Source organism: Staurois parvus, unplaced genomic scaffold, assembly GCF_062004578.1.
Source record: "Staurois parvus isolate SC_StPar_1 unplaced genomic scaffold, SC_StPar_1.0 ptg000029l, whole genome shotgun sequence".
Taxonomy (NCBI): domain Eukaryota; kingdom Metazoa; phylum Chordata; class Amphibia; order Anura; family Ranidae; genus Staurois; species Staurois parvus.
Window position 1 is genome coordinate 4,603,282 of NW_028317825.1, and position 14,922 is coordinate 4,618,203.

At 39.8% G+C, this 14,922-nt stretch overlaps 1 protein-coding gene across 1 annotated transcript in view; it reads left to right on the forward strand.

Moving 5' to 3' along the window:
* MLXIPL (MLX interacting protein like) overlaps window positions 1–14,053 on the forward strand; it is a 146,699-nt gene extending 132,646 nt beyond the window's left edge. Inside the window, exons 13-17 of the mRNA XM_089657360.1 lie at window positions 1,231–1,350; window positions 2,631–2,758; window positions 5,573–5,696; window positions 10,577–10,706; window positions 13,648–14,053. Of these exons, the coding sequence (XP_089513486.1) occupies window positions 1,231–1,350; window positions 2,631–2,758; window positions 5,573–5,696; window positions 10,577–10,706; window positions 13,648–13,769 (624 nt within the window). The 3' untranslated portion in view covers window positions 13,770–14,053. The remainder of the gene's footprint in view (window positions 1–1,230; window positions 1,351–2,630; window positions 2,759–5,572; window positions 5,697–10,576; window positions 10,707–13,647) is intronic.
* Window positions 14,054–14,922: the final 869 nt, after the last annotated feature.

Sequence of the window (14,922 nt, forward strand, 5' to 3'; positions counted from 1 at the left end):
AGACAAAACAGCTCGCAGGATTGTGAGAAAAACAATTCAAAACCCACGTTTGACTGCACGATCCCTCCAGAAAGATCTGGCAGACACTGGAGTTGTGGTACACTATTCCACTATAAAGAGATACTTGTACAAATATGGTTTTCATGGAAGAGTCATCAGAAGAAAACCTCTTCTACGTCCTCACCACAAAAATCATCGTTTGAACTTTGCAAATGAACATATAGACAAGCCTGATGCATTTTGGAAACAAGTTCTGTGGACCGATGAGGTTAAAATTGAACTTTTTGGCTGGAATGAGCAAAGGTACGTTTGGAGAAGAAGGGGCACAGAATTTAATGAAAATAACCTCTGTCCAACTGTTAAGCATGGGGTTGGATCAATCATGCTTTGGGGTTGTGTTGCAGCCAGTGGCACAGGGAACATCTCACGAGTAGAAGGAAAGATGGATTCAATAAAATTTCAGCAAATTTTGGATGGTAACTTGATGCCATCTGTGAAAAAGCTGAAGTTAAAGAGAGGATGGCTTCTACAAATGGATAATGATCCTAAACACACCTCGAAATCCATGGGGGATTACATCAAGAGGCGTAAACTGAAGGTTTTGCCATGGCCTTCACAATCTCCTGACCTCAACATAATTGAAAATCTATGGATAGACCTTAGAAGAGCAGTGCGTGACAGACAGCCCAGAAATCTCAAAGAACTGGAAGACTTTTGTAAGGAAGAATGGGCAAAGATACCTCAAACAAGAATTGAAAGACTCTTGGCTGGCTACAAAAAGCGTTTACAAGCTGTGATACTTGCCAAAGGGGGCAGTACAAGATATTAACTCTGCAAGGTGCCCAAACTTTTGCAGACGCCATTTTTTTGTTTTCTGTTATTTTGAAAGTGTAAATGATGGAAATAAAATCTAACTTTTGTTGACATATTATAAGAATGTCTGATCTGTAATTTGATGCATTTTGGAGATTTTTCCATCTTTCCTTGGCTTCTTTATGCACATTAATACAAATTTTTAGCTGGGGTGCCCAAACTTTCGATCCCCACTGTATATGGTTTGGTCCCAGTTTCCTGAGTGTAACTACGCAGATTTTGCCCTCGCTGCTGCTGATTCTTGAAATATACTATAATGACATAAATGTAATATAATGCAGATCATTCATTTTAATGAAAAATGTCATGATGTTCACTTGAGTCTTCAATGTATATGACATCTGTGTGTCTCTACAGGTTGAGAGCAGACGCATAACACACATCTCTGCTGAACAGAAGAGGCGCTGCAACATTAAACTCGGGTTTGACACTTTGCACAATCTGGTGACAAGTCTGCATGGACAGCACAGTAACAAGGTATTACACAGTGCTCCCAATGCATGCCATGGGGAATAAACAAGGATTATTTTTTTCATTAGCAAGTGTAAAGGGCCCTAATATGAGATAAAACAGTGTCAATGATTTGTATTTTATTTCAACTTAAGTTAAGATTTTGTATCAGATTTTTTCTGTAACACTTGTTGGCTTTATATAAACTGGTAATATACATAAAAATGTTTAAGTGCCTGTGTAGAATCTCACTATCAATAATACAAAGTAATCAATGAGGACTAAGTCTTTAGCAACTACAGGTAATCTGGAATCATTTTGACATGGCACAACAAGTTACTATTAAACATTAGCACTAATAGCTTCTGTATTAAAAAATATATAGCAAAAAATACCTGAAAATGGGGGCTTTTGAGGCACAACATAAGCATAAAAACATGATTCATTTTGTATCAAAATCCATCTGTATTAATTCTGGCTCCAATGGAATGCTCTTCATCTCAATTTTGGGGGAGCCTCTCAGCCTGTTCCCACCCATGCTACAGAATTGGGCTGGTTATCAACCAACACTGATGTTTGGTACATACATGTGCTGCTCATGAAGGTATACCATATGTCAAATAATTCAACTTCTCCACCTGTACATAGGCAGGTACATTTTCTCAGTGGCATTAACATCAGTCAGGAAGGTAAAATGTCTTGGGCTGGTCAAGACAGAAAGGGTTTCTACCACCAGCTCAAAGTCGTGGGTGCTTTAGCGGAAAGCTGGTATACTGCTTATAGCGAGGCAGTGGGTTTCTCTCTGTAGTGCTTACAAAAATGTTTTAATTAGGAAACTCTTTAAAGGTTTGTAGAGAATAGATGAATAGGAACCACACTCAGATCTTCACTCATCCAAATTCCTTTTTTCAAGCATCAGCAGTATAGCTGCAATCTTGGTGTCTACACCCAAAATAAATCACTACCTCCTTAATGTATTTGACCATAAATCACAAGGATAGGCTATTATTGGCCATGAGTGCAATTATACTTTTGATGCTCTAATGAACGTATTTAGAAGAGTGGAGATTGGAGTGCGGCTTCTATTTATATATTCTCTACGAGGGTGAGCCAGGATGGGCTTCTTTGAGCTGGTACCCTTTTAATCTGTGGACAGGTAAGAGAAGCAGGCCTAAAACAGTGCTGTGGGTTTGGGATGTTTCATCAAGAGTTTAGGTCAAGATGCCAAAAAAAGCTGTTTGGTCCAAGATGTGAAGCAGACAGATATAGAGGTGACATAAACTCATTACGTAAACTGATCTTCACAGCTTAGTAAGGCAACCACCTTGCAGAAGACAGCAGAATACATTTCTAAACTGCAGCAGGAGAGAGCCCAGCTACAGGAAGAAACCCAACGTCTACGTCACCAAGTACAGGAGCTAAGCGATAGCATCAAGTAAGTGTAAAGGCTCATTAATAATATGAGTTAAAATGATTTAAATAATGTTGACTTATTACAAAAGTAGATACTGCTCAACAGATGTATAACAATACCACGTCAGTGTCCTTTTCAGAGTTTTAATTCTTTTTTTTTTAATCTCAACAATTTAACAGAAAGTATTCTGTCACAGCAGGAGATTGTACATCAGCATCTCCTGGCTACTGATCTCTTGAGACACTGGGTTTCATTTACTAAGGGAGAAAAGAATCTTTTACAAAATCACTCAAATAAAATGAAAAGGACATACTGTATGTAATACCATTATTTTACAAAATGGCTTGTGTATCAAGCCATGCTCGCAAATTTAAAAAAAGAGGAGGAGCAGAGGAACACTTACGCTTGTATCTTTTGCTGGGCTGTGCATTGAATGATGTCATTAATCAGAGCCAGACAAAGGAAGTGAGTAGTGTAAAAGCTGGCCATAGATGATACTTTTTTTTTTGATCAGTCAGTGGGTTGATCAAAAAATCTGAACAGATTCCCTGATCCACACATTTGAAGTGGATGAAGGAATCCTCACTGCTGTGCTATTGTACCCTGATACCAGGACCTCTCCGCTGCCAGAATACACTGATTAGCATGACAGTCAATTGGCTGTATGTTCAAATCGAACATAAATGTTCCATTAGTCCCATTGAAGAGTTGATCACTTTTCATCTCCTTCCAATGGAAGTGGCTATAGATTGATTAAATTCAACCGGTCCACGCTGAACTGGCCGAATATTGATTGATCTATGACCAGCTTAAGGGTTCCTCTACTCTGGCTCTTTGGTTACATGTGACAGCAGCGATTGGCTGAGCTTTCTGTCACTGCGGGTCCATGCTGATAGAAGGTCTGAAAGAGGCACAACTTCACTAAAGGGGCAAACACCGCCACTGTCCCAGAGCGCTGTGACACCCTCCCTGGACCTGTCCTTGCTGGTAACTTTAGTGGAGGTGCCTGTATTGAGTACTGACATGTACAAGCTGGAAAGGGCCCTGAAAAAAAGGATTTGTATTTCTGTTACTCCAGTTTTGAGATTTGAGTCCTGTCTATCAGGTGAAGGGACCTGATCTTTCTCTGCTGCTTTTTCACTTTCACTTACAGCTTTCCTTCCTATCCTGTGACTGGAAAGTGAAAAGATAAGAAACACAATGAGGAGCTCATCTCTCTGTCACTCTGCTCTCTCCTTCTATGCTTCTTGTTTTGCCATACACCTGACTGGCTCCTTTTGTTGTTTTTTCTTCCCTTTTTTTGAGCTCTGCCTGTACAGTAGATTGTAAGAGGTTGATACCAAGCCACATTCAGGTACCTACACTGCATGTATTAAAAAAAATACTTTTAACTATGTATGTATGCTGTGCAGTAAAGCATCCACTTTAAAACCACTTTCCCTCCGCCCTATAGCAGTTTAACTGCTACAGGGTGGCATTCCTGTGCAAAATCACACTGGGCGTGCACGCCGCCGGAGGAAATCTCCTGTTGTGAACTGTAACAGCACAAAATGATCTACAAGCACCTACAGATTGTCAGTCAGGGAGGAAGAACAGGGCTGAGGCTATGTTTACATAGCCGTAGCTCTGTGGTGTTAAGAGGCAGCCATGAATCGGGTCTCTGCAGAGCTAAGAACACGATCCATCACTTCCCCTAGTAAAAGCACCACCTAGTGTACACCAAGCACATAGCCAGGCACACACTTAACACTTTGATCACACTAGATGTTAACCCCTTCCCAACCAGTATCATTAGTACAGTGATCTGTGCATATTTTTAGCACTGATTACTGTATTAGTGTCACTAGTTCCCAAAAAGTGTCAGTGTAAAAATGTCCACCACAATATCGCAATGCCACCATTACTAGTATAACAATTTTTTTTTTCAAATTCCAGTATATGTAGCATAGTTTGTAGACATTATAACTTTTGGCAAACTAATCAGTATACAATTATTGGGATTTTTTTAACCAAAAATTTGTAGCAGAATACATTTTGGTTTAAATTTATGAAGAAATTTAATTTTTAAATTTTTTTTATTGTATATGTGTTATAGCAGAAAATACATAATATTGGGTTTTTTTTAAAAATTGTCAATTTTTTTGTTTATAGCACAAAAAGTAAAAACTGCAGAGGTGATCAAATACCACCAAAAGAAAGCTTTATTTGTGAGGAAAAAAGGATCATCAATTTCATTTGGGTACAGAATTGCATTACTTCGCAATTGTCAGCTAAAGTAACTCGGCACCGTTTTGCAAAAAATGGCCTGGTCAGGAAGGGGGGTAAATCTTCTGGAGGGCAAGTGGTAAACATGGAATCAGCACAATGTTTTGAGTGAGCTACATACACATTCACAGCTGAACAGATACATTTTAACTTTTTCATACAACTTGTAGTGTGTTGTATCACACTTATGAAAAGTAATTGGAAAAAGGAGAAACCCCCTGACACTGGAACTTTAAGGGCATGATGATACCAATTTGTATTTTTTATGACCAGTCAAACACAATCATACTGGGTATCCTTATCATGTAATTTCATTTTCTGATTGTGATGCTTTATTATGGCTTTGTATGATGTATTGTTTTGTATGTCTTTGTGTTATCACCTTTTTTGACAAATAAAATTTGTACTTTTTCAATACTTCTAGTACCTTCTAAGCCCTTAAAGTCTCAGTGTCAGAGGGTCTCTCCTTTTTCCAATTGTTATATTGGGGATGTTGGCTTATAATCAGGAATTTTTCCCTTCTTTTCACTTATGGAAAGTAGAGTAATTTTCTGTGTGTTTACTTAACAGCCTGTGCCAGCAGCAGCTACCAGCCTCGGGAGTTCCTGTCACACACCAGCATTTCCAGCATATGCGACAAATGTTTCAGGATTATGTCCAGAGCAGGACGCTGCAGAATTGGAAGTTTTGGCTGGTATCCTTGAACGTATAGTGGAGCTGCTAATACATATTTAGGGCTTCTGTTTGGTGTCTACCAAATATACCACAATGGGAATTGTCAGTGTGTTGTTAATGATATCCATAAAAATCTGCAACTGCGCTAAAGTCAAATTCTACTCACCCTATCTTTCTCTGAGTTTTATAAAATCTAGTTCAGCCAAAATTAGGAAGTTCCACACAGTGCTTCTAAAGCCTAGTACACATGGGCTGAATATTGTTCAGTTCAACAGAAATTGTCTAATATTCGGCCGGTGTGTGCAGCAGCCTGTCCGACAGAATCCAGACGAATATCCAGCTTCTGTAAAATGGGCATACTAGAAAAAAAAATCTACCAATCACCATCTGAGCAGCGCTTGCAGCCAATGGCTGCGAGTGCTGATCAGTGTGTTCTGGTTCTATTTGAGCACAATAGCTCGGTAGGGAGATTGTTGTATTGACATTGCATAGTTAATACAGCAAGGTGCTCCCAAGCCCCCTGGGCTCAATGAAAGAAAAATGTATAGGGCGTTATTTACTAAACCTGAAGATTGCGAAATCTGGTGCAACTCTGCATAGAAACCAATCTGTTTCCAGGTTTTATTGTCAAAGCTTAATTGAACAAGCTGAAGTTAAAAGCTGATTGGCTACCATGCACAGCTGCACCAGATTCTGAGTGCAACAATTTTAATAAATCTATCCCATAGTGTGTACCAGGCATAAAAGGGACTGCAGTATTTTGTGATATAACTGTGCTGTGCAACCTCCAGTGTGCATGACTGAGCATGTAGTAAGATTTGAGATGTACTGGGACTGTGAACACATTGATCTTTGTTTGCAGGGACTCCAATACGTCACCATTTAGAAAATGAAACTATTGTGATTTAGCTAGCGGCTACATCAAGCTCTGATAACACAGTCAGGGTGATCTTACTAATTGGTTACTAAATATAAAATCAGCTGTTATCACTTTACAAATGTGTTGCATAATATCAAGTTCAGAGGTAAAGTTTTCATGAAAAAATGGAGGTTGCCATTGCTGACCCCTTTCTGAAAAGTTTGAAGGTTAAGGTAAATCCAAAGCCCAAACTTTTTTTTTTTTCATTTTCTTTGCCAACTGTGTCTCATTTGACAATTTTCCCTGAAACAAGTGTCCCCATTGAAAGATTTTCCCCTCTATTCCCATTATAGTGGCAACTTATAATTTTGGATTATCTCTTACTCTTAGTCCCGGGGTTAGTGGTCACCGGGCCAAATAGAGAGAGTCAGTCTTAACTTAGATACACATTAAAGAACATATTAAGGCAAAACTTCTCTATGCTAAGAAAGGGTTCACACTTTTTGCTGTCTGTATCTCACTGGGGAGATTTCCCTACACGATCTGTTCTGAAGATGCAGCAGGAACTGAGAGGAAATCTCTCCAAAGTGAATGGAATTCTCCTCTTAGAGAGAGAGAAATTCAAAGATTTTATATGGCGTGAAATATTTGTGTTTTTATTGCAATAAAAACACAAACAAATATTTCACGCCATAAAAAATACCTTGAATAAAGTTTATTGAAAACTCTAGTGGGTAATGACGTGTGTACGGGGATATATGCCAGAGCTAATATGCACATTTCTCAAACAATATATCACTAGGTTTAGAGTCAACCTTTTTCGAATGACAAATCTCCCTTCAATTTATCTTAGAGAGTTGTCATTGGAACATTGGAGGATATTCCCTCACCTCTTGCTCTGATGAATTCAGAATCTTTGGATTTCGCTTCATCTTCCATCTCAGTGACCGTGGTCAACAGTATAAATGTGGGGGGGGAGGAATATCCCCAGCAGGAACACAGACAGCAATAATGCATTGACAAAGGGTCTTCTTTCTCTGTTCTATCCAAAACAAACTATTTGCCTTTACATACACTTTAACTGATCCTCTTTATTGCCTAAACTAAGTTATTAAAGCCAATTCCATAAATTTTAAAGATCTACCCCTTGCAATATTCACACTGCAAGGGTAATTTGCTTTTTATGTCTAGGGGTGCACAGAAAAGTCTGTTTCACTTGCCTTATAACCGGCTACGGCACATTTTTCTTCCACCCTAAGCTCCAGTCTGAGGGTGGCACCACTTTGTAACCACATACAATACAGGGACAGTATTGTACATTTAAGAGACTGAAGTGCGAGTGGATCTGGTCACAGCTTACAGAGAAGCTGCAGTGGGCCAGTTGCAGCACTTGAGGGAGCCTGCTGAAACAAAGAATAATGTAAGTGTTAACTTCTTAATCCTCTACCCCTATACTAAATGAGAAATTAACCCTTGGACGTGAAAGGGGGCCTCACTGCAAGGGTGAATTTTTAAACTTTCCTGGAGTTGGGCTTTGAAGATGGGAGCTTTTGGAACAAGTTTTGTTATTTCCTTTGCATTATGCAATTCTCTGGTATCACCAACACTCCACACTTTCCACAGTAATCAATGGCTTACAAGGAACAGGAATCTCCTACTCACATCCTTCTGAAAACCCTAGTTTTCTGAATGCTATGCTGGCCCACTGACTTTAATAGTTTCTGAGTTACTGACCTGGAAGAAATGTTGATTAGTGAGGTTGGAGTAAAGTTGGTGACTCAGAGTGACATAGGGTAGATTTAGACATGCATCTAAATCCAGGTTCGGATCACGCTTTAGAGGCTACTGAAAGGCAATGAGGAAGTGATGTGACTCCTCCTTAGTGTCTGTTTTAACCTCATTTTTGCTGGCAAACACCATGCAACAGAGGTGGAGTGTTTACTAAGCTTCCACATTTGCTTGAGTGTGTAGTGTTCGGCAGGCTTGCCATCCACCAATTGCTACGTCAGGTAAGCTTTGCAGTGGGTGCGAAGTATCGCAACTGTCGCATGTATATATCCCAATCTGCTATGTACTGCAGCTTAAGAGGGAGCGGTTAGTGGGTGGCAAAAATGTAGCTCAACCAAGCATTTTTGCTGTCCCCAGGCATCACTTCTAAATGAAGCCTTAAAGCCAGAGTGTCAGCATAACAGCCAGGCAACCAGCAGTTTCAAAAGAACAAATCAGCATATTGATGGTTCGCTCAGGACAGGTTTTCCTTAAGCATCCTGATGTTTTCTTAGACGTGTATAATGGACTATCACTTTTAGGAGTTCATAAATGTGACTGGAGCACCAGGTTGGTCTGAATGTGAAGAGATGCTCCATCACACAGTTAACAAAGCTCATCAAAAAGAAACAAATTTCTTAGCACACTTACTATCTAGCCTGTAAGTAATCCAAACTCACCCTGTCTAACAATTCACGTTAAAACAGAGGGTTTTGTTGCACACATTTGCAAATATATGTGGAAGCTGCAGTGCCCACGTCAGACTCCTCTGTATACTGCAGTCCAGTCCTGCAGGGAGCCCACCCCTCCTTAAAGGCACAAGGACACATTGGACACCCAACAAGAACACAAGGGCAATATAAGAAATAGAGAAAAAAAGCGCCACAAACTAAATAGAACAAAAGCTGCACTCCTAACCAAAAAAAGTAAAAATGTGAATAAATCAAAGAGTGCGGGGCCCCGTGAGGACGTCGGATGACGAAACTAGTAGGGCGGGGCTTCTTTTGGATGTGACGTCAGGACGCTCCTCGTAGACTGTAGGCTGTGATATCGCGGTGAGCGAGGCTCGTCCCTGCTTTCTTGAGGCTGTCATTGCTGGTGTCGGCTAGACACTCTGTGAGTGCATTTCTGACGTTTTAATAAAACATTTTGGTTTTAAACGTACTGCACCATGATTTCCTTTTTTGATTCCCCAAACATGATCTATGGTATGGAGACGTGATGACTACCTGCTGTTAAAGGCTATTCCATATTGTGCTGATTGGCTGCTTGCAGTATATTGCTCCCAGTTTGGATTACTTCTGCTGATCATCGCTCCCAGAGCAAACGCTATCTTTGCTGATTTATAATCTGGTCAGCATGGAGCTCTGGTGAGTGTACCCATTTCATTCGGTGGTGGATTTTTTTTTTTTTTTTTCGCACGGTGTTTGATTTATACAAGATTTCAGAACTGTTTAATTACTTTGTGATGGTGGATGGACTTTTATATAATATTTTTTTATCACGGACATCATTATTTTAAACTAATAATTTTTGTATTTACTTATATTTAGCGCACTCTTTGATTTATTCACAAGAACACAAGGGCAGCCGAAGGCATAAAATGTGACCCCACACCAAATCAGCAAACAAGCTGTATAAAAAGTTGGCTACCACTCCAATTTATAACCAGCCTTTGCAGTAAGGTGCATGTGGAATGGTGACACATATCACAAATAAACAAATTTTCCAGCACACTTACCATCTAGCCTGTAAACAATCCGAACTCACAATGTCTAACAATTCACGTTAAAACAGAGGGTTTCATTGCACACATTTGCAAATATTTGTGTAAGTTGCAGTGTTCACGTCAAGGCTCCTCTGCACAATGGCAGCTAAAGGCATCAATGGCACCAGTTATCAAAATTACCTGCAGCTGAAGTCACATTCGTAAACTTAGTGAGGGGATAGAATTTGCATTCAGGCACATCTAACATTGCAGTTAATACATATAAAATAAAAAATAAAAAAATAAAAGTCATAACCAGAGGTTCTTTATTAAAGCAAACTATATTTTTTACATTTTGATTTTATTAAAATAAAAAATTAAATAGCTCAGGAAGCATAACCGGTATCTCCACATACAATTATGCACAACCTCAGCATTCATCTCTGACCATTTTCAGCATCTTTTGCAGTTTTTTGCCATCTGTGACATGAGGAAACATATGAAATGACCACCTTTTGATTGAAAATTGTATATATACTGTGTGATTTCCTTAACATGGTCACAGTTCAGCCTTCTTATCCGACCTCTTTTTGATTCATTTAATCGTATGGTGTCCACAGCGAGTATGACAGATCTCAGGGAGACAGCTCTGGAATGGCTGGACCAACACTGCTCCCTGCCTGCCCTGAGGCCTAGTAAGTATATAGTAAATCAAAGATAACTTATCAGAGGTCATAGTACAAGGATATTTTCTTGATGGGAAATAACAGATGTACACTGAAAAGAATGTATGCAGAAACAGTTTATATTATTCCTTTTAAATAAAATGACTATGGTAAGTAAAAATTATGTTTATTAATCACATAATAAAATGCATTTAAAATACATTATTGGACTTATTAAATGGCATAGATAAAGATCAGTGGTGCACCTATTTTCTTATGACAGCCAAGCAGAATTCAGCTTTCACCAGTTTAGTGTGGCCCAACTCATGTAATACAGTATATATGAATGTATTATATAAGCTCATACTACATACTGTATTTCTTTCAGTCTTCAGTTGTTATAATATAGATGCAGCCTGCAATTAGGAAAATAATTCATACTAATATATAATAATATAATAACTAGTTCTTTAGGGCCCCATGCACACTGGGTGTTTAGTCCCAACACATGAAGCTCTGGTGTTTAGGTGCATGAGAAGGGCACAGGTGCACCATCCAGCCCTGCTGCCAGCAGCCTGTCAATCTCTATGAGAAGCTGACATTTGCCGCTGCTGGAGGGTGCATCTAGCAGGATTAACATTTAGGGCAATATGCACCCAAGGATGAATGCCCAGAATGCAAGCAGTCTGTGTTCTGGACATTTTTCCCTGTGCTCATACTGCCTTAGATGCAAGTACCACTCAATGCACTGCTGATCTCCATCCAGCTGCAGCAGCTGTCAACCTGTCATAGACTTTGACAGGCAGCCAGCAGTGCAGCTGGTAGGTGAACCTGTGGCCGCCCACACTTAATGCCGGAGCCTTGTGCATTGGGACTCAATGCCCACTGTGCGTGGGGTCTAATAAATTAACCATTTTGGTATCAAATTAGTTAACACACAAGTCCAGGAAATGTTGCATTGTAACTTATTTTATTGCTAACTTTGCAACAGATTAGCTATGCTTTATGTTTTCATGTGAAGCCCAAGTCTTTTAATCTGTTATCACATGCATTGTATCCCATAGCCAGTGTCAGTTTATCCTCCTGATCATGGACAGCTTTCTTACTGCTCTGTGACCGTTCCCTGCCAAGTTTCCTTACCCCCGCCCCTGTCTATCATCTGCCCTCTATCTACAAAAGGCTCTCCCACTTGCCAGCTCCTCCCTGCCTGATGAAAGAGCATGCCAGGCGACACTCGTCCTGTGCATACTCAGAAACGTGTCGCACATTAAAGACCTCAGACGCCAAACATGACCAACCTCGGACATTTTGGAGACTCTGCCAGGCTTCACCACCCATGCTACACATACACAGCACCATCTGCTGGTGGACCTAGGCTATCTCCTTCTGGTAAAGTCACCCAAACATCTGGCACAAGACGTTTTACCTCTCCACTACATGAGCCTGTTTTTAATTTCTAAGCTGTGAGTTATTACTTATCTCCTTATTAAATACTACTACAGTACACACTTAGAGGCGCTATGCTCCTTTGTAGCTATGCTTTAGGCCCTGTTCACATTATCACTTAGCGGAAACGAGCGATCCCGTTATGTGATTTTGACAGCTCAATTTTCATGCAATTAAGTGTGTCGTAGAGGGCAGCCTATGCGCATTTATCACCCAAAATGAAGCTCCTGCTCCTTTTCAGACAAAAAGCTTCATGCGGATTTTAAAAGTACAGTTTTTCCCATGATTGGTGCGCAATCCTGTTGCGCGACAATCACATCGCGTTTGGGGCTCCATTGAAGGATAATAGCACCCAATTGTGTGCTGTGTGTTGTGCTGTGATTGCTCCTTGACCTGTCCACGATTCCAAATTGTGAAGTGTGAATAGAGCCATAACCTCCCTGGAGCTATTCCTAAGTGTAGCTCGGGGTAAAGTTTCAGCACCACAAGCGGTAACCCCAAGCTACACTCGCAGCGTTGCTCCGGGATCTCTTCACTTGCCTTGTCCTTCGCTCCCGCGATGTCCCTCCTGCAATGTCCTCCGGCCGATGCCGACATCTGTCTACTGGGTTCCATTCCCTGCGACGTCAGGATGTACGGGGACAGAACGGTGGGAAATTTAAAAATGTGAAAAAGTGACATTCACTAAATACACTAAAATCACATAGTAAAACATTACTGTATCAAACCATTTCACATACATTTTGTCCCGAGTGCTTTGTCCTGTGCCCTGCCTGCATGTTTACTGTTCTTTCTGCCTGGAAACTGAGAAATGTCCATGGCGTCCAAAAAGCGTCCCTTTAGGTAAAAAGCGGTTTTAGACCAGCTAGAAAACAGCGATAGTAAATAAGAACTACTTGCAGATTTGAGTGATAATGATTCGTGGGGAAATTCGTCATCAGACACTGCAAGACTTTGCTCAGTGATGTGCGAACTTGGCGCTATATTTCAAATTTCAGTGTTTTTGGTTTGGTTATATTATTTAATTAAATTTATTATTATTATATTATTATTTTTTATGATTATTTATTAAATTATAATTTATCATTTTGTGTTTCAAATTTTAACATATCCGGGATGTTTACTAGACTCTTGTTCGGAAAGATTTCAGTGAGTTATTCCTAAAAATTACAGGCCTATAATAAAAAAAAAGACATATTTCCATGCAAAAAAATGTACCGCTTTGAGCACAGAAATACTGACATAGTCAGACCGCTAGGGAGGCTACTGCCCTTCTCCTCAGGCTGTTATGCTTACTCATTGGCTAATGTGAATTTCTAACGACCTGAAAGAAGTATGTACGTGGAACAACATTGGTGGTCTGCATCTTGGTTCAGGGTCAAAGCCAGAGGTTCAATATAATAGGCAGGCAACTAGCATTTTCAGAGCAATAGTAATTCCTATGTTTTTCTCATGACATGTTTATTTTAAAATGACATGAACATCTTCCTTAAATAATTAATTGTTCCCTTTTGTTTCACTTCAGCGGTGTTGAGCTCTTTATGTCAGCTTAGCACCTCAACATCCATTTTGACTGACCCATCCTTGATGCCAGAGCAGGCAGTACAAGCAGTCACCCAAGAGGAGAGCAGAAATAACTTCTACTAGAGCAGCCATACATCAGCCATCCAATCAGGATGTATACTGCTGTGGCCTTAATAGAGGACTCTGGGATATTCCTGACATAACCTAAAGCCTGAGTCACTAAGTGCCTGAGACCTGAAAATGCAATTCTGAGCTCTGTGAGCCAGTGTTTAGTGTTCCCTCATCTTCTTTATATACCCAGTGTTAACAATGTTCAGGATTTTCATGTCTTATGTATTTTCTTTTCATTCAGTTGTGGAATTGTGTATTCTCTGTAAACCTCATTTAAACGTTGACTGTGTATTATATATGGTTTTCAGAGTCATTATTTTACAACTAATGCTATTGCTATTATTTTTTAAAGTAGATCTATAAGTAAAAGTAAAATTGTTGTTAAATGAATTTGTTAATTTTGCAATGCATGATGATTTATATTATATTGCCAGCGTCTCCTAGATAATTACATTTAAAACAAACTCAGATTTGGATCAGGGTTACCAACCTTCCGAAATGAAATTTACTGACAAAGCCAATTTTTTTCTGACACAACACATAAAATTTACTAACAGATGCAACTTTTTTACTGACAGTTAAAAAAATGTGCCAAAATAATAATTTTTAGGGTAAATATCAATATTTATGCTACAAACATATAGCTAGTTCTATTAGCAATGTGCTTAAGGTATAACAAAATGCAAAAAACATATTTCTCCATTTACATGAAGGTCAGGTTAATATTACTCAGCACAGAGTTCCCCCCTGACATCAGAGTCTGCAGGGTTCCCCATTAAAGTGCAAGGAGGAACTCTGCAGACCCTGATGCAAAAGGGAACACTGTAGAATCTGATGTAAAGGAGAACTATGAGGACTCTGATGCAAGGGGGCATGCTGTGGACTCTGGTGTAAAGGGAAACTCTAATATAAGGAGGTTTCTGGTCACCAGAGCCCCCCTTACACAAGAGTGCAATCCACAGAGGTCCCCTTTACATCGCCGTCCACAGAGTTCCCCCTTACATCAGACTCCACAGAGTTCCACTTTACATCACAGTCCACAAAGTTCTCCCTTACATCAGAGTCCACAGAGTTACCCTTTACATCATTGTCCACAGGGTTCCCCCTTACAGTGTAAATAATAAAACAGAAACACACAGTAGGCACCTGCCTACAGGCTGAGAGG